This window comes from Trichoderma harzianum (genome assembly GCF_003025095.1).
Source record: "Trichoderma harzianum CBS 226.95 unplaced genomic scaffold M431scaffold_7, whole genome shotgun sequence".
Taxonomy (NCBI): domain Eukaryota; kingdom Fungi; phylum Ascomycota; class Sordariomycetes; order Hypocreales; family Hypocreaceae; genus Trichoderma; species Trichoderma harzianum.
The window spans coordinates 653,742-671,881 of NW_020209255.1; the positions used below are offsets into that span (position 1 = coordinate 653,742).

Consider the following 18,140-nt stretch of genomic DNA (forward strand, 5'->3'; position numbering starts at 1 on the left):
TATGTAGATCCAACCACCCAAGTGGAAAAATATATATGATATAGCACATGTTTGACAATTAGAAAACCAAAAACTCCGCGAAACACCTGATTCCATGCAAAAGAATAATGACCGACTCTAAGATCATCAAGCGCCTCTCGCTCGTCCACCTCTTCGAGCAGCCAACGCCGCAGCCGCACCAGCTCTAGGACGAGTCGCCCTCGGTGTCTGCCGAGGCTCCTCTGCCGGCGGCGCAGCAACAGCAGCAATAGGCTCCGGCTTCTTCTCAACGGGCAGTTCCGGCACAGGATCGGGCTTCTTGATGCCGCTGATGGATTCAAGGAACTGCTTGTCATCCCACTTGTTGCCCAGCGTCGGGACGAGCTCCTCCAGATCCCTATCCGCATCCGCAGCAGGCACACCCTGCTCGCCCGCGGGCTCAGGTCTCGGCCGGAGGAACAAGCTATCGTTGTAGACCTCCCACGCAGTCTCCTCGTTCTCGTCGGTGTAGCGCATCTTGCGCCAGGGCTCGGTCTGCACGGAGCGCAGGCGGTCGGCCATTGTCTCTGTAGAAACACCGTCTGCTCCTTCGGCGGTGGTCTTGATGGTCATGTGGATTGCGCGGGCGGTGGGGGCTGCGGGTGCTGCGCCGTCCTTTGATGCGGCGGCGGAGGATTGGCGTTCTTGCGCGGTGGCGGCGTCGAGGTGGTGCAGTTGAGGGCGGAGGTGGATGAGGTTGGAGACGGGGGTGAGATGGAGGTCCTCTGTTTTGGGAAGAATTTTTGTTTAGTTGGGAATTTATATCCCGAGAAAAGAAAGAATGGTTTGCAACGTACTGCCTTGGAAGACGCCGACCATGTACTGTACTTCGTCGGTATCGGGATACTGGCCACCTAGTGTCTGCGTGCTAAGGACTTTACCCTGACGCACGGCATCGTTCCAGTCGAGGTTTTCGTCTTCTTCGACGTCACCCTTCTTCCTGGGCGCGCGCTGCTGGACGGCGCCGACACCGAAACCTCCCGCCAGACCGTGACTGCCGCCATTCTTGACGGCCATGGAGTTTTGCAGCGTGCGGCCCCAGCGGAGGCCCTTTTCGCGGTCGTACGCGGTGGTGTTGTCCATGGGCATGTCGATTTCGACCATGCCGGAGTGTTCCTTGAGGCGCAGCTCGGTGGGGGGCGGGCGAGGCGTGCTGTCGGTGCGGTTGGGGTGCTGCAGGACGAGGAGGCGGCGGCCGAGGGGGAGGGCTGGGTTGAGGAAAACTTGGTAGCTTGCGGTGATGGGGTCGTCTTCGTCGTTGTTGTCGGCGTCGGCGTGGTCGAGTTTGGGGTTGTCGTTGACAATGTCCATGAGGTCAGGGTCTATGTTGGACATGGTGGCTGTTTTGGGGGGGTTCAATTGGGTGGTTTTATGGGTGAGGATATGATGTGAGGGTTTTGGAATTGGATAATATTACGGGTAAAGGAGATTTTATGAGAGCAGATAATGGTTATATCAGGTGTTGTGATGATAGCTGGTGATGAGTCGTTGGCTGCGAGTTGGAGGTGGGGTGTCTTTGGAGAAATTTCCTGGCGGCAGCTCTTATCGGCGCTTATCGGGGGCCCTGCATCTGTGGTGAAGAATCGGGAGTACCTTCACCGAGCCTCTCTCTCATGAATGCCAAAGTTAATTTCGCCGCTTCAGGCCTTGGGTGAGGTTAAAAATGCTGTGAAATATGCGAGGTTTCCCGTGCTGGGGTAGTGATTGGTTGTTACTCTCTCGAGGGGGCTAAGGATGCTTGAATTCGCATTCATTCGGTCAAGTACCGATTTGCCAGCAGAGCTCATAATTAGGTAGGCTGCCGCCTACTACCTACTATCGTAGGCACCTACCTATGCAGAGCTTCGCCTATTACATTGTTTCGAAGTAAAAGGTATAGAGACTTATTCTCTCACGACAATGACATGAGGCTGAGGGTATAGATACATAGTCTTTTGTGAGCCCCGGGCCTTGGGCAGAGTATGAAATGCTGTGAAATGGGGGTTTCAGGCCTTGAGTGCATTGTAAAAATGCTGTGAAAAGCGCCAGGACTCGAGTGAGATCAAGAATGGTGTGAAACGCCGTGGCCTCGACCATGACAACGCGAGAGTCAATAATTGGGTTAACGAGTCAAAGAGTTGGAGCCAAAGAAACCTGCTCGAAAGAAAAGGGGCTTATGATTGGTAGAGTTTTATTATATTAAAGTAAGAGGTATAGAGACGGGGCTTATCTTTTCAGACAAAAGTATGAGGCTAAAAGTATAGATACTGGAACCTTTTGTCAGTCTCCGGGTCTTGGGAGAGGTTAAAAATGCTGTGAAAGTCGTTTATGACTTCATCCAAGCAACTCCACTCCAGTGAGGTTAAAATGTTGTGAAGGATTTTACCTCTTGGGCCGCAGTGCAGATGCGGCTCATTAGAAACTAGGACTCCGCTGATAATTGGCTGCCTAAGTATTGCTAGGTACTTAGTATGGCCTACTATACATGTACCCAGTGGTATGCAGGCCTCCGCCTCTTAAATAATTTCGAAGGAAAGGGTACAGAGACTTATTCTTTCCAGACATTAGCATAGTGATATAAGTATAGATACATGAACCTCTTGCGAGTCTCCAGGCCTTATGAGAGGTTAAAAATGTTATGAAATATCACAGCTTCATCCCCGGCATGAACCCTTAGTTCAATCCCACCGCTTCAGGCCTTGGGTGAGGTCACAAATGCTATGAAGGGGCAGCCAACAGACTGGCACCACTCTCCCACAGTATATTCAACTTCACTCGAAAGCCTGTACAGAGAGGGGAGGGACTAATCTAAAGCTGCTGTAAAAGACACCAAAAGAGTGCTATGAGCTGGTACGGAGGAAAATCACTAGCTATCTAACCTACATCCAGAATCGGTAAGAAGATGATGAGCAGATGCTTGACGCGGTTCCCATGAAGCGAATCCAAAAGTGTAGCCATAGTACGAATGATGATTCATGGGTGTCGTCTTATGTAGAATTCTGAGAGTTGTATCCGAGAGTTTGTGGCCTTTGTCTTTGATCTCTCCCCTTTCGCTAGGTATAACATGCTATAGGGGCGAGGGTTACTTAGCAGAGACAGTCTATTTAATGCCGGTAATGAAAATGTGTGATGCTTCTTACGCCGCGGACGGAGCTGAAAATATTGCAAGTTTCGTACCATTCATCATTTAAGGCGTTGGAATGCAATATGAGGATCGTGCGTCGCAATCGCGTCAATGCGGCATAAGAACATGCAGGCCTTGGGTTGGATTGAAACCCGTCACAGACCGCTCTTTTCTTCTTCCAACACAAGAACTCAATGGATTCAGATTCACTCGCCATGGCGCCCGAGATTACCAGCTGGGAAGAATTACTTTGGGTATATGAACAATTTGACAATGAAACTGAGGACTTCCAATATACCGCAATCGCAAAGGTGGACGATGACAAGATATTCTACTGCGAGATAAACAAGCCAAAAGCAGACATTACTTTTCAAGAAATCACCGCCTCCCTCGCTCGAATTCCTGACGACGAAATCTTCCCACCGTGGCCCCAAGCTGTCACTACAACCAAAGCTCCTCAAGAGCTCCCTCCAGGCATTTTCATCAAACGGCCTCAAGTAGGCCAGTATGACGTGTTCTTAAAGTATAAAGTTGTACATCTCCTCCGCGATGGATTAGTAGAGGAGGCAGAGGTCATGGAAGTGCTAAGGAGCCAACCTCACCCGAATATTGTGGGATATCATGGTTGCCGTGTTCGGCGTGGATACATCACTGGACTTGTCCTGGACCGACATCCCTACGACTTGAAAGATTTCCTAAAGAGTGGCCAAACCATCCAAGATAAAGAGCTCTTCATGGAATCACTGCACGCGGCAGTTTCTCACTTGCACACACTTGGCTGGGCCCATAACGACCTGCACCCGGCAAACGTTCTTGTGGCAGAGGACGGTAGACCCATTCTGATTGACTTTGGCTCGTCTCGGAGAATTGGGGAGAAATTGTCAACAAGCCGTGGTACGAAAGGCTGGATTGATTGCGAGATGAAGGACTATACGACGTCAGAGACACATCATGATACGTTTGCTCTTGACAAAATTTGTACGTGGTTAAATAACCCGACGTTTGAGGATTGAATAGCTGCGATGAATAGCCCACAGATGTAGATGCCAGAAACTCTTATTCTAGAGGATGCACCATCCCGTCAAAACCGGGCATCGTCGAACAGTGGCTCATACAACGCAACACAGAGGGGTCAAGTCTCTGGAGGTTAAAACTAGGCACTCTGTAATATCGCAGAGCCAATCAAGCAGCCTTCCAAGAGTGACAACAACCTTGCTCTGGCTTTCACAGCAATTTTAACTCGCTCGAGGGGGGGGGCCGATGTAACAGCCAATAAGCTAATTAAGCAACCCTATTATTGACAACAACCCGGCTTTCACAGCCCTTTTAACTCCCCTAAAGAAGAGACGATGTAGCAGAGAGCTTCTTTATGTCAGCCATCCTTGTTGCATGCTCACGCTCAGTTTCTCAGCTTCAATTTCCTCAGCCCTTCAGGGTGCTGTCAATAAAAAAGCCGGAAGAAGTAGATAGTTCAGCCTCAATCCTAGTAAAGGCATGTCATGTCTTACCTGGATACATGTATATACCGGTGTAGACACTACAATTGCATCTAGCGGATGATACCAGAGCGACTGAGAATGATGAAGAGACTCTCACCAGAATTACAAGTCCTAGCTGCGAATCCCTTTACCTCTTGAAGATTGATACCAAAAACGCCTAGTAAGTCGAGGTAAATTAGAGCCCCGATTCGGGTCAAGCCAAAAGCCGTGGTGCCATGTTTGTTCAATAATCCGACAGGGGGGCATCACAACACCAACGGCCAATCGTGCACCACGACAAATTTCCGTTCCTTTTCATCTTTGCTCATCATGATCACTCAACGCACAAGCCTATATACATGGGGTATATTGAACTAAATTCTGACGGCCCGCGGCGGGCACTTGTATGACACAGCAAATAGACTTCAAGGGGTCCTGTTCTAGAAGACTTACTGTATTTTGACATATCTTTGACAACTCCATAATCCGTGCGCTGGGAGTTTAGGACTTGGCAGCGCTCACAGCATGGAAAAGCAAGACTAAATAATAGTTTGCCTAACATCTTGGCAGCGGCAACACCGGCTCCATGGCTTATCAGCTTAGACGTCCTTTGTTCCTGGGGAAAGGAGGATTTGCATCTGCGGCTGAACGCGCCCCTGCGCTATCGCTTCGTAGCCGCAACACCAAGCAGTTAATCATGTGGGGACGCGTGCTGGCCATCGTCCAAAGATTATGATCACTTGCTTTCTTCTTTCCCTTTCTTTTTCCTCTTATCTTACTTTCCTCTTGGCTTGTATTGTCTGTCGCTCCTTTTGTGTTTGTTTGTTTGTTTGTTTGTTGAGTTGCGAGAGTGGTGCTTGAGGGCATATCCTCTTGCGCTTGAGAATCAGGGGCAAATTTGTCAACGAAAGCGATCAAGTCGCGCACGCTCTTTTTGTTTAAACTCTTGTCACTCATTCCTGCAAATTTACGCAAAACAAGCTATTGAATTGCGCTCATTACTCTCCTTTATTTCCCTGGGACAACTCTACTTATCCTATCATGTTGCAACTCTTCTCAAGTCGGGTCCGGCGTCCCATTTCGCTAGTCGGCATCGCTTTTGTCTTTAGCACTTTAGCTTTGTACATTCTTGCACCAGTAAGTCGATGTGACAATCCAAGTTGTCATGAAGACAACTCCATGTTAGTTACTTAACTCACACAATGAAAAGTACACTGTCCAGCATGGAACTTCAGAAACGTTGAAACGACCATGGACCACAAGTCGCATTTCCCAACCTCCGAGTAACCAGACTGCCGCCATCTCTCAGACTACGGATCGAAAGATTCACATTCTTTTACCTGCCACAAGAAGCAACATCAACTTTTGCAAGACACTCCTTACCATGATCCTCTTAGGATATCCCAGCCCGACGATTATCGCTTGGGCAGACCAAGACCGCGCGAGTGGACTTCTTGGAGGCGGTTCACATTTTGCCAAAATTACAAGGACTCTGGATTACATTAATGACCCTAAACGTCGCAACCAGCCCGGCTTCAATGAGGAGCTCGTCATGATGCTCGATGCATACGATATTTGGTTCCAGCTCCCTCTTGACGTACTCTTGTCTCGCTACAACGCCATTCTCGAGGACGATGCCGCACGAGTTTCTCACCGCATGGGTCGAGCTTATGCCATGGAGGGCATTAATTCACGGGTCGTCTTTGGAGCAGGTAAACGCTGCGCACCGAATCTGCTTACCTCCGTGGCCTGCTATCCGGTCCCGGAATCACCACTCCCAAACGACCTTTACGGCGGAAACACGGATACTTTTGTCGGTACCAGCCAATGGAGCAGCTACCGGACTCGCTATCTCAACTCGGGATACATTATTGGACCGGTGGGAGAAGTACGTCGCGTGTTAGAGAGAGCTCTGGAGAAACTGGAGGAATGTCAGAACCGAAAAGGCGCTTCGTTTGATGACGGAACTGGGGCATCGGATGCGTGTTACAAGGGTAGTGATCAGAGCATCTTCGTCGAGATGTTTGGAGAACAAGAGTATTATCGCGAAGTCATGAGGCGGCATCATCGCACCCGTGTTGATGAGGTGCTTGATAGAGTCGTTCCAGGACGAGCTGGATCAAGGCCGCCTCCTACGGTTGTCCAGCAAGTCCCTGTGCTTGATCGTCTGGAACCTGCTTTCACTCATCAGCAGTACAACAAGACGCATCTTCCCAACAAGCCGTATGAATTCGGCATTGCTCTGGATTATTGGTCTCTACTAGGTCATCAGACATCCAACGCTGTCACTGATGCGCGGTATATCCGCCACAGCCTCCCCGTGAAGCAGCAAATGGGTAAAACAGGGAAATTCGACTGCGTCCCCAAAACTGAAATGATGTCTCTACCAAACGATCTACCCAGCGACAAGCCTCTCCCATGGATGAGAGGAATGATGCCGGATATGTGGGCGACGATGCCGCTGTACACGGAGATTTGCATCGGCACGGTGCCCGTCATGATTCACCACAACTCGGTGGAAAAGTACCAGCGGGAGAGGCAATGGAGTCAGACGTGGTGGTATAGGAGAGCGAAGCCGCTGTTTGAGGAGAGGCGCAAGGAGGGCATCGCGCAGTTGGCGGAGGGCATTCCGACGGATCGCGGGACGATGGAGAAGTGGGAGGTGATTTGTCCAAAGTTTCTTGAGAAGGAGCTGTTTAGGAATGAAAAGGGGAATTAGGGAGATTGTATGAATACGGGATGGATGAGGGTATGTGTTATGCTTGCATGAGAGGTGTTTGGGCGTTGTGATATGATTCGTTTCTAGATATTCACTGTACATCCTTCAAGATATTACATATGTGCTTAATTATAATATAATATCACTGTATACAACTTTTTACAAGCCAAAAACGCCGTATATGAGCGCAACCCAGCATCATGCTATTACAAAAATCTATTTCCTGCCCTTCCCTCTGCTTCCCCGTCCAATCTCCATCAGCCTAGCCTTCTTGTGGAATCTCTCTCCCATCTGGTGTCCGCTCCCTCTCGGTCCATCCTCCGTATCACCTCCGCGCTTCCGGCTCTTCTCCAGCATGGCTCTGACGCCAGATCCTGCGCCGCCCTCCTTTCGCTTGGTCAACCGATCGATGCGATCAACGCCCTCGCCGAGATTATGCCACTCCTCGCCGCCAAACTGCATCCGTCCGCTGCGACCGGCTTGCTTGGCCTTCTTGGCGCGATCCTTCTTGCTCTCCTTGGGCAGACGGGTAAAGTTCATTTCTTCGTATTCGGTGCGCTCCTGTTCGTCCTTGCGCTCCTGCTGTGTCTTCATTCTGCGACCACCTTGGACGATGGTCGTGCCGATACTGGGTTCGGCGATGGGTGCGGATGAGAGCTCAGAGGCGACGAACTCCTCCATGGTGTGTGAGCGCATGGGGCGGCGAGCGGCCTTTTCGCGGGTTTGGGTCGTCTCCATGACTTGACGCTCGCGGCGAGGGGGTCGGTATACACCGGCGGGAGCATCATCGTTTTGGTCGCGCTTGGCGGGACGGATGGCAACGTCGTCCATGAGAGAGCCCATGTTGGGCGCGGCAGAGAGGTTGCCTCGCTTGGGTTGGGGCCTGGAGTGGCCGTCTTCGGCCTCGGAGTCGTCTTCTTCGTCTTCATCCTCATCATCTTCAGAGCCCGAGCCTGACTCGTCCGTGCTAGATCCAGTCTTTGCGCTTTCCTTGGCTTCCTTCATCTTCTCGCGTCGCTGCGCATCTTCCGCCGTCCGAAGGAATCTGTCGATGGAGAACCGCAGCTTCTCTTCCAGCGGCCGGGCTCCCTTTTCGAGAAACAGCCGTAGCTCGACAAGCTTTGTTCGCACAGCATCGTCTAAATCTTGATCCTTTTCTTTTGATGCGGCCTTTCCATCTGACTTTGCGTTTCGTAGCTTGACGAGGATGAGAAAGACGAGGTTCTGGAGGTATGAGAGCAGCAGCTCGTTCTTGACGTCGAGGAGCGAAATTCCATCTTTCGGGTGGTCAATGGTTGAGATTTTTGAAGTTCCCTCTTGTGCCAGAGACAGCGACTGTGTTAGAGACGCCAACAGGGCGGGCAGAGTCGTTGCGGCGGCCATGATGGGCGGATGAGCTGCGGCTGGTAGTTTTGCTTCAAGATGGTAAAATTCAAAAGCCTGGAGAAATCGATATCGATTTGAACTTTTTAGTGGGGTCATGTGGCGCACCTTGCTTGTACCTGTGCCTTGCCTGTTTGGGGCTAGCGGGTATCTTTCTTTCAATTACCCTGCATTTTGTTGCTACATTTTGAGTCTTATTCAAAGAGAGAAAGAGGAAATATAGCTGTAGTGACAAATATTTGGTTTATGAATTAGAAGTAGATTTATTTGAAGAAAGATTCTGGTTATTAAGAGTTTGGTGGTTGCGTAGAGTCTGTTGGCTGCTGTAAACCTTGTGTACACACTGCTATTATTGTACGAGATGGTCTAAAACATTACATGTCAAAAAAATACGAGACAGACATCATGCCCAAGAAATTGTTTAGAAAATTCATATGTCCGTCTATACACTGACATTGACACAACGTTGCTATCCGACTTTTCGTTATAAATACAAAGGTAGTAGTAGTATATCATATATCTCCTTTCAACACCTCTAAGACGCTCATGGAAATCCTTCCATTGCATCTCCCGAAATCACGCCTCTATAGAGCATCGCGCATCTCCTTTTTCATCCTTGTAACCGTTCCAACTCCTCCGTAAACCAAACCCGTGTACACCATCGCTACGCTCGCACCAGCATTCAGCACCTTCAACGCCTGCTCTCCATTCGTGATGCCTCCAGTCGCAAAAAGCACCTTTTGCTCACCCTTGCCCTCGCTAGGCTGCGAGTCGAGCAGCTTGCGGTATCGACCAACGAGATCCAATGTGCGGTCGAACATGGCAGGGCCAGAGTAGCCGCCCGTCTCCATCAGTGCCTTTTGCTCCCTGACTGAGAGCTTGGCTCCCTTGGGGTTGAGGCCGGTTCTCCGCTTAGTGGTGTTTCCGACAATGATGCCGTCGACGCCGCTCTTCTGCACAGCCTGGACAATGCCCTCCATTTGCGAATCTTCGTCCTCGTCGGGAGAAACCTTGACCATGACCTTGGGGCGCACTTCTCTGTCTGTTCGAGACGCCTCGTCGACAACGGCAGCGAGTAATCGTGTCAAGGGCTCTGCGGCTTGAAGGTCTCGGAGACCTGGCGTGTTGGGGCTGCTCACATTGACGACTAGAACATCGGCATAACGGGCCAACCGCCGTGTGCAGTAGACGTAGTCAGAGGCAATGGCCTGCTCGTCCTTCTCGTTGGTCTCCTTGTTCTTTGCGATTTGCACGGCGAGTATGCGTCCAGGCTTCAAGCTTCCCACAGGAACACCGGCCTCTCCACTAATGATTTCCTCCTCGGTGACTCCTATTGAGCGCGCAAATCGTCGAAGTCGGTCGCGCAGGCGGATCGCCATGTCGTCGGCTCCCTTTGAGTTGAGGCCGTATCGGTTGACCATTCCGTCGAGAATCGGCACGCGAAAGACTCGAGGCTTGGGGTTTCCCTCTTGCGGCAGCGGCGTGCAGCCACCGACCTCGACAACGCCGGCTCCGAGCGCAAACAGCGCATCGGGAATCTCGCCATCCTTGTCCAGACCGGCTGAGATGCCAATCGGGTTCGCCAATTGGTGCTCGAAGACGGTGGCTGAGAGGCTGGAGCTGTTGGCAGCGGCGTCACGTTCCCGGGGGTTCAAGCCGACTTCGTAGAGAAGCTTCAGCGCTGAAACGCCCAAATGGTGCGCATCTTCGGCATCGGGGACGACGGTTCGCAGCAGCGGCGGGACGACATATCGGTGGACGAATGCTCGCGTGTCGGTCGTATAGTAGTATGAGGCGTATAGAGCAGCCGCCAGCGCTGTGCTATAAGCTGCAACCTTGAATCCGCCACCAGAGCTGCCGGCTGAGCTCGAATTATAGCGACGAGGGACTGAAGTTCTGAGAGAGTTTTGCGAGGGGCATGTCGATCGGGGGACGGACTTGAGGCCAGTGGCAGCGAGACGCGACCGCAGCAGTGAGGCAGACATGATTGGCGCAAGTCACGCCGTGTCGGCTGCCAATTGCTCGAGTTTGGCTGTCGTGAGTCGAGAAACGATCTGATATGATATTGGACGATATATTGTGGATCTGGTGAAGTCGGGAGATCGGGCAAATCCTCCGAGAAGCTGTCCGTACTGTGGCGATACGAACAACGCACTGTCTCTTATATGAAAAGAGATGCCCAGACTATACAAGCGGTTGTATCCATATCATACCTAAGCATTGGACTATTCATTTACTCAATTTCTATAATTAAAGACCTCTATTGTAAATCGTACTGCTTACCGTCCGCTTGGCCGTGTCCCCTATCTATCTCCCCATGCCTTATCTGATATCGTACAGATATACTCTCTCAAAGATCTCTTATATCACTGTTACCAAGACAACGTCCATAATACAGCTTCCTAGAAAAGGTAATCGTCCATTATCTAAAAAGAAAATTGTCTGTGGCTTGGTTGTGGGAGTGAATTGGTGTTGTAAATCAGACGCCACTAGACATAGATCTCCCCCATGTTATACCTGGACCAACCACCGTCCGAGTCTTATACTTACAATCCGCCACATACGAAGCCATCGTCGAGTTTGATACCTTATACTTCGATATTGCTGGGCAACACGTCTTGTTTACTGTTTATTGTGTCTTTATAACTTTGGATGCTGCATGCTAATTCTTCTTGTATTTGTTTGCCTATAAAGACATGGCCACCCCCCCTAGAATTGTGATTTGAATCTTTCCTCACACACAATTTTGCAATATCCAACGTGAATAAAAGCTCAATTCAAATCTAGCTTGACCCAATTCAAACCAATATTGATCCAATTCAAACCTATCTTGACCAAATTAAAATCTACTTTGACCCAATCCTCACAATGGCAAACACTCGACTTGTACGGTATAGACCTCGTCGACGAGAGCCGCCACGGGCACCTGGAGAGATTTTCCAGATGGAGCACTCTTATCTCGATATGACGCCGAGGACAGGATCATGTGCCATCGCAAACATCCCACCGGAGATTTTACTTACGATAATGGACCATCTCCCAATGCCTTTCCGCCTTTCCCTGGCTCTTACCTGCAAGGGCTTTTACAATACTTTCCGAATTCTAACATCAAACAAACCCGACGAAATGGAAACTTCGTCAATGTTGTACATCTTGCAGAGAGATATACCCAACGTATATTTCTGTTTTAGGTGCCACAAGTTGTGTCCTCTAAACCAAGATCGGAACTGGGAGGGCCAAAATGACCATGGATGCGGCAAGTCGGGCTTGTTTGGCGACTGGGACTTGGTCCACAAACATATTCCCCAGAAGCAGATTCCATTGCTCTGGCATCCCGTTCTCAAAGAAGCACACCTTAACTTCATGGAAGCATACTTGGTAATGGACAGACACTTTTATGGCGAGTCTCATGGACTTCCCCTTTCGACACTCGAGCGACACTCAAAGTTCGAAAAGTTCATCATATTGAACAGGACTACGATCAATGATCGAAACGACTGGAATGATGACCTGAGAGTGGCTTTGAAGGTGTCAAAAGCCTGCAAACAGACTGTATTCGATGTCAGACCACAGGGATCCAAAGCAAAGGCTTTTCAAGCCCCCTGGAGGTTTTCCTTTGACTCCATCCCAAAGATTATCGACAATGAGCTCTACATCGCTAGAACTCACACAGTTGAAGGGCCAATGGTGGGCTGGGAGCACTTGGCGAGACTCTTGGAGAGCATTCACCTGCCTATTTGCCGCCACATGAAGTGCATTACGGAAACGTACTCATATTGCCATATTATCATCAGCCGAAGCCACAACAATCGGAGTATCTGCCAAAAAGACTGGAACCATGATCACCATTTCCAGCAAAGCGGTTCATGTCAGTACTGCTACACCGATTATGATATCTCGCTTCAAAGAGATAACGACAAGAAAGAGTGGAGGTTGAAGATCTGCACATATCACTACCTCGGAGCCTGTCGCTCCCCAGCCGACCTCCTTTGGGACTATCTTGTTCGAGATGTGTGTGGGCCACTGAATCCTTTATACTGGGAAATGAAGCATCGGCATCTGGATATGGATCTTGGGAAAGCGCGGCGGAGATGGCATGAGGGCGATGAGGGAGACTCTTCCTAGGATGCTTTGACATACAATACGATGCTTATTATAGTCTGTCAATGCTTTTGTTTAAAGATGCGATAGTGTATTATTTTTATTGCTCTTATTTTTTATGTAAAATGTTGTGAAATAAATTCTTGTCCGTCAAGTCGCGACTGATAATCCACGAGAATGCAGATTTGTGATAATGCAAATAGAAATGACAAGAAAAGGTTACATATGTACAAGGAACGGACATTGAATGTAATCAATTGACGATTTACATTAATAAAAACAAGAATAGGCGTATTTTGATAGTACAGGTATGTATATGTGTCAGAGGCCAGCCACAAAGGAAGTGTTTCCCTCCTCCTTGGACCCGGATAGGGGTGTCTGAGTTCTCAACTAGCTAGCTAGACGGCTGAGGAGACTGAACAGAGGTACAAGAAAGAGGCCCCGGCCTTTGTTTCTAGAGAGGTCAGAGATAAATACAGTCCTTTGTATAACCCTAGCTGCGTGGTCCGTGATAGTGACCGTGCTGCCTTCATCCCTGACTCTTCCACTCTTCCTTTGAGCCGCCGTTCCTGACAATATGTTGTTCAACACTCCACAATTGGTACCATCCTTATTTGATTCACTATAAGAAGCTAAAATAAACAGACATCCGTTTCCCACTCATTTAGATAGCCGCCCTCCTCCTCCTCCTCTGACCAAGGAATGCCGACTCTGAAAAAACCTAGCCGCACGAACGCATTTGGTCCATCTTCCTCCGATCTTCTCAACACTAGACCCTTATAATAGACTACACTATCAAGCGCGGTTCTCAATCCTTCCCTGATGTCTCCATTGCATACGAGGAGAGTTACTGCCGACGGTTCCGGAAGTTTCATCCAACGATCCATATGGCAATAAATTATCCGCCCTCTCCATATTGGGCCTTCGACGGTTGCAACTAAATCAAAATATGATCCCTCAGATTTTAGGGTTATGGGTTGATGTGATCCTATTTTCATCGAAACCAAAGGAGCCTGTAACAAAAGCTTTCGCTTAGAACGGTCTCTGAAGTCTATGATTTCATCAAGAGAAATAGACTGTTCCGGGTCGGCATATCGAATGAGATCTTTGATTCTCAAAGATTTGTTTCTTGAATCGTAGTCGAGGCTGTAACCGAAATTCGCAGCTGAAGCCCAAGACCAGCTAGGAAAATCCTTTCGAATGAACCCATCTCTTTCATGTCCGATCCTCATACATTCCCAAGGAAGAGCTCTTGAATAAAATCCCTTGAAGATTCCACCAAAGTATTCCACATTATGTTGTAATGAAAGACGACGGGCAACTCCATGAATGGCAGCGAGACGATCTGTTGGCTTTGTCAACTTCATGCCAGCGTATTGAGCTGCTATGCCGAGCCAAGCAATTCCTAAAGCTTCTTCTTTGGGCAAACTCAAGATCTCCCGTAAAAAATGATCCGTTCTTCTATAAGTCTCACTGTGCTGCTGGCGCAGATTCCGAAACGGCTGATTCTCTTGGAACAGACCACTGTCACACTCCCACAACAGACCGATCCCACTCCAGTGTAATCTTTGAGTGGATAGAATCCTTTCTTGTAGAGCCCAGGCACGCCTCATTAGTGGCATGTATTTGAGGTCGGGCTCATCACCTATGGTTCCTTCAAGTGGTTGGAAAGAAAGAAAGTTTTCCCCATACTGGATGGCCTCTTCTTCTCTCCAAGGGTAGCGGGCTGAGTGCCTCTCTCCAAGGAATCCTTCCGATGCATACAAGGCTGAGATGCAAAATAGAGCGTTAGAATAGTAGTTTCCCATTTGGGCTGCCTCGCTATTCCAGTCGTCAAGAAAGTCGTCATTGTCTGGTTGGATGATACATAGTGCATCAACCCAGAGATATCGGATCCCCATGAGCCTTGTGATCGTGATAGCATTTTGAATCGTTTTTGGTAAGTCGTATACCATAATTCGGTGTTTTCTTTGACGCAAGTTGCTCCGTGTTGTTTTTGCCGGTTGGTTCCCCATTCCCCAACAATAGCTTAGAATGAGATATTTTGGGTTTATGTCACTCGCCAACTCTTTGGTGTTGACAAGCCTGGCCGTGCTTCCATCATTGGATTGAACATCTACCAACCGAGTTGGTATAATATTGGGTTTTTCCTTGAGGCCTTGTATTCGTTGACATTTCTCATGATTTTGACTGCAGTTGTCTATCCATTTAATAGTCGTTTGCATGAGCGTCATAAGTTCATCATCGATATTTCCACTCGCCAACCCTAAAAATATACAGTGAGTATCCCACCACCACGTTGGTTGGGGTTTCGTACGTAAAATTGGAGGTATTTCTTGATAAGACGTCTTCTTGTTGAGGAGAGGAATGTTGATAGAAACCACAATGTTATCAAGTTTACGCGTATTTTCCAACTTTATACCATAAGTCAATGTGGGAAAGTAGGTACGCTTTTCCAGATAACCTTGCTTTATAGTAAGCATAGAGTACTCTCCTATTCCACCGCAGCTCATGTGCATCCAAAAAATCTGGCAACCGCGACAGCCCCCATCTGCTGAAGCTTGGAGGTCGGTTGGGACTTTATAGTGGTCAATATCCATGTCGGATTCGTCATCTTTAGTTGAAGAAACTTGGAGAACTGCGTTCAAAAGTTCGCAACACTTTTCACACAAACCTTCATCGACAGTAATTGAAGACTGCATTGTGAAATAGCGAGAACCAGGCGGCCTGAGAAATATAAAAATTAGGTAGATAAAGATACCAGAGAGCAACGGAATCAAACTTGGTATACAGATGTATCTGAGTCTCTTTATTAGGGCGGATCACTGCATCCGGCTCTTGTTCTCGGCTTACCATCAGAGTTCTAGTGCCAACTCGTAGTAACCACTTCCCGGAGAATTTATGGACTTTTAAAAGATATTAGATACTGAGAAGTTCGCAATGCTTGGGCTTAGTTAATATAATGAGTTTATTGTTACGAAGAAACTTGCAGGCAAGTTCAAAGGATAAGAATTGGGCTCGCGTATTAGGCATCAAGGCTAACAGGGACAATAGACAATAGCCAACCAGGAAGCTGAAAGCCCCATATTGCCATATGTCATACTGTGAATGGCCCTTTGATAGTATGAGAGCACACCTGACGGAGCTCATAAACTTGCCCGTCTGCTCGCCTGCCCGTTTGCCATACCGATGCATCAGTCCAATTGATTTGCCTACTTTGATCCATCCACAAAGTCTTCCTCTTGTGGCAAGTGCCAACCCAGAGAGCCATCGTCAGAGTGCCAAATACTGTGTCCATTATATATAATTCTTCATGGTTTATTTTTTGATCAGATAAATGGAGAGTCAATGAGATTGGACGCTATGCACGCATAGGATCCCTGAAAAAGATGTACGGTCGGCGAATGATGCTTTTGCGTGAGCACATCTGCAGCAAACCAAATCTCATTTAATGATAGTGTAGTCAGCAACGCAGGCCTGAGAATTGCCATATATTACGGTTGCTGACTAGAGGGCTGGCTTCTGTCCTGGAGCTCCACAGGTGGAATAGGCGCCAATGTCGGGACGTACGACTTACACTACCAGATTTTCACCATTACAGATTTATCGTCAAATGGTATAGTAGCTAGTTCGCGACAGCCTGTCAAGTTACGCGGCTAACTTTTGGATATATAATTTGCTGGTATTTATAACCGCCCAGTATCAACACGCCAAAACCATTGCTGGATGCCAACGTCGGTCGACGCCAAAAACACTCTTCTATTGCTCTCTGTAACGGAGATAAGCGTGATATTCCAACCGGTCATAGCCTCTATTTTGCAGGAAACAAAAGCGTCCTCAACCTAGTCATCCCAGTAAAGTCTCCCACCACCGTCCCTGCTACCTCCTTGTCTACCCAGCCCTCAGTGTAACCGCCGCCGAAGTCAACCAACCAGGCATTTTCGTTCTCATCAATCAAAACGTTTGCTGTTTTGACGTCTCCACAAACTATACGATTCTAGTGCAGTGCTGATAAGGCAGTTCGAGCTGGCCCATCCACCGTTCCTTAACTGCAGGCGTAGGGTCGTCGGGTTCTTCAGGGTGGACTCTTGCGGATAATGGTCGATCACCGCACTCGATGTAGGTTAATAACGGCCCAAGAATGAAGTCACAATCATCCATCACAATACCGTATAGGCGACAGACGTTCACTGAAGAGCCTAGACCGGCCTCATGAATCTTTTTATAGGTTGTAAGCTCCTGGGTGATCTGTATACTGCCATAACAACGTTTGAAGAAGCACACAGTCTGACCCTTGTCAATCAAAACCTTCTTTGGTGCCTTAAAGAGTGCGTCTTTGGGTGCTTTATGGCTGATGATGATGTTGGCTGGATCGTACAAAGATGTCCAAGTCTCTAAGTAATCGAGAAAGTCATCATCGAAGCGAATAAAGGATGGCCAATAGGGCGACTCCTCAGTTGGCACGAGGCGTGGTTGTAGCTTCTCATCGATTATATCAAGTATAAAGACGAAGAATTCGGGATAATATATTCTTTCAAGGTGACTGTAATGGTTTCAACTGGCGTATCAGGCGCGAGGTTGGTAAAGAAGGGCTCGAATGGAGCCATCGCCCAATTATAGAAGTCGGTGTCGTATATTTCACCTAATACCTCCTGACCGGAATTCAAAACTTCTAGGTAAGCCTTGTACTTGTTCGTCATGTTGGGAGAGTTGACGAAGTTGGATGGTGAAAGCTTAATATAAAAAACCTTGCCATTGCGCCGAACTGTGAAGCGAGCATCATTGTCATCTTTTCGTATGCTAGTGACAACGTTTTCAATCTCGTACCGCGGGGCGGCCATTACAACGATCCTGAATAACAATGAAGTGTTCCCGGCACAGTCATTCGGGATCTGTTTTCTTGAGTCCGATCTCGCAGCCTTTGGGAGGCAACCAAGAATTTACCGGCTTAGCTGGCAGCAGCTCCGCATGCGCTCTGAGGCAGTGGCGTGATAGGAACAAAAATCGGCTGAAGTGTTCCTGATTAGCAATACGATTCTTTAGGTTTGATCTACCGGACTTTGGGGAATAAGTCTGCGCCTCTAGAGAGTGCAGCATAGAGGAGATAAGGTCTACATGACGCCAAACTGATGTCAAGCTCGGCGCCCAACAGTTGGTGGAGGTGGTTTTGCGTGTTGGTTGGGGTGCCGTGACTAACAGCCTTGTACGGAACTGTTGAGCCTGGTAATAAACGTACAGATGGATATGGCTGTGTTTCTTTCACATGTAAACTGAATGCAGCTAGTTGGCTTGATTCTTTAGTCTACTGAGCCACCTACTTGTTCCCTATATAAACCAT

At 48.5% G+C, this 18,140-nt stretch overlaps 8 protein-coding genes across 8 annotated transcripts; 3 read left to right on the forward strand and 5 right to left on the reverse strand.

The window, feature by feature from the left end:
* Positions 1 to 126: 126 nt before the first annotated feature.
* M431DRAFT_87700 (hypothetical protein) lies at positions 127 to 1,329 on the reverse strand (the record flags this gene model as incomplete). The annotated part of the gene is made up of 2 exons (XM_024923827.1): positions 127 to 743; positions 816 to 1,329. 2 exons carry the CDS (start codon positions 1,327 to 1,329, stop codon positions 127 to 129), a joined length of 1,131 nt encoding a protein of 376 aa, XP_024773432.1.
* A 2,007-nt stretch (positions 1,330 to 3,336) lies between these two features.
* On the forward strand, positions 3,337 to 4,134 carry M431DRAFT_117179 (hypothetical protein; the record flags this gene model as incomplete). The annotated part of the gene is made up of 1 exon (XM_024911991.1): positions 3,337 to 4,134. The coding sequence occupies one exon, from the start codon at positions 3,337 to 3,339 to the stop codon at positions 4,132 to 4,134; it is 798 nt and encodes a 265-aa protein (XP_024773433.1).
* A 1,171-nt stretch (positions 4,135 to 5,305) lies between these two features.
* Positions 5,306 to 7,412, forward strand: M431DRAFT_554968 (hypothetical protein). The gene is made up of 2 exons (XM_024921409.1): positions 5,306 to 5,736; positions 5,810 to 7,412. The coding sequence occupies exons 1-2, from the start codon at positions 5,641 to 5,643 to the stop codon at positions 7,316 to 7,318; spliced, it is 1,605 nt and encodes a 534-aa protein (XP_024773434.1). The 5' UTR covers positions 5,306 to 5,640; the 3' UTR covers positions 7,319 to 7,412.
* Positions 7,413 to 7,441: 29 nt separating this feature from the next.
* Positions 7,442 to 8,728, reverse strand: M431DRAFT_508837 (hypothetical protein). Its single transcript, XM_024919175.1, has one exon. It carries the CDS (start codon positions 8,699 to 8,701, stop codon positions 7,535 to 7,537), a length of 1,167 nt encoding a protein of 388 aa, XP_024773435.1. The 5' UTR covers positions 8,702 to 8,728; the 3' UTR covers positions 7,442 to 7,534.
* Positions 8,729 to 9,108: 380 nt separating this feature from the next.
* M431DRAFT_508838 (hypothetical protein) lies at positions 9,109 to 10,756 on the reverse strand. The gene has a single exon (XM_024919176.1). The coding sequence runs from the start codon at positions 10,684 to 10,686 to the stop codon at positions 9,286 to 9,288; it is 1,401 nt and encodes a 466-aa protein (XP_024773436.1). The 5' UTR covers positions 10,687 to 10,756; the 3' UTR covers positions 9,109 to 9,285.
* Positions 10,757 to 11,665: 909 nt separating this feature from the next.
* Positions 11,666 to 12,826, forward strand: M431DRAFT_88277 (hypothetical protein; the record flags this gene model as incomplete). Its single annotated transcript, XM_024923890.1, has 1 exon — positions 11,666 to 12,826. The coding sequence occupies one exon, from the start codon at positions 11,666 to 11,668 to the stop codon at positions 12,824 to 12,826; it is 1,161 nt and encodes a 386-aa protein (XP_024773437.1).
* Positions 12,827 to 13,434: 608 nt separating this feature from the next.
* Positions 13,435 to 15,504, reverse strand: M431DRAFT_495722 (hypothetical protein; the record flags this gene model as incomplete). The annotated part of the gene is made up of 2 exons (XM_024917400.1): positions 13,435 to 15,068; positions 15,120 to 15,504. The coding sequence occupies 2 exons, from the start codon at positions 15,502 to 15,504 to the stop codon at positions 13,435 to 13,437; spliced, it is 2,019 nt and encodes a 672-aa protein (XP_024773438.1).
* A 986-nt stretch (positions 15,505 to 16,490) lies between these two features.
* Positions 16,491 to 17,643, reverse strand: M431DRAFT_520714 (hypothetical protein; the record flags this gene model as incomplete). The annotated part of the gene is made up of 3 exons (XM_024920440.1): positions 16,491 to 16,799; positions 16,853 to 17,284; positions 17,347 to 17,643. The coding sequence occupies 3 exons, from the start codon at positions 17,641 to 17,643 to the stop codon at positions 16,614 to 16,616; spliced, it is 915 nt and encodes a 304-aa protein (XP_024773439.1). The 3' UTR covers positions 16,491 to 16,613.
* Positions 17,644 to 18,140: the final 497 nt, after the last annotated feature.

Coding starts and splice junctions, on each gene's coding strand:
- M431DRAFT_554968 (XM_024921409.1), top strand. CDS start 5,641: ATGTTGCAACTCTTCTCAAGTCGGGTCCGGCGTCCCATTTCGCTAGTC. Junction 5,737..5,809: donor CTTTGTACATTCTTGCACCA/GTAAGTCGATGT, acceptor CACAATGAAAAG/TACACTGTCCAGCATGGAAC.
- M431DRAFT_508837 (XM_024919175.1), bottom strand. CDS start 8,701: ATGGCCGCCGCAACGACTCTGCCCGCCCTGTTGGCGTCTCTAACACAG.
- M431DRAFT_508838 (XM_024919176.1), bottom strand. CDS start 10,686: ATGTCTGCCTCACTGCTGCGGTCGCGTCTCGCTGCCACTGGCCTCAAG.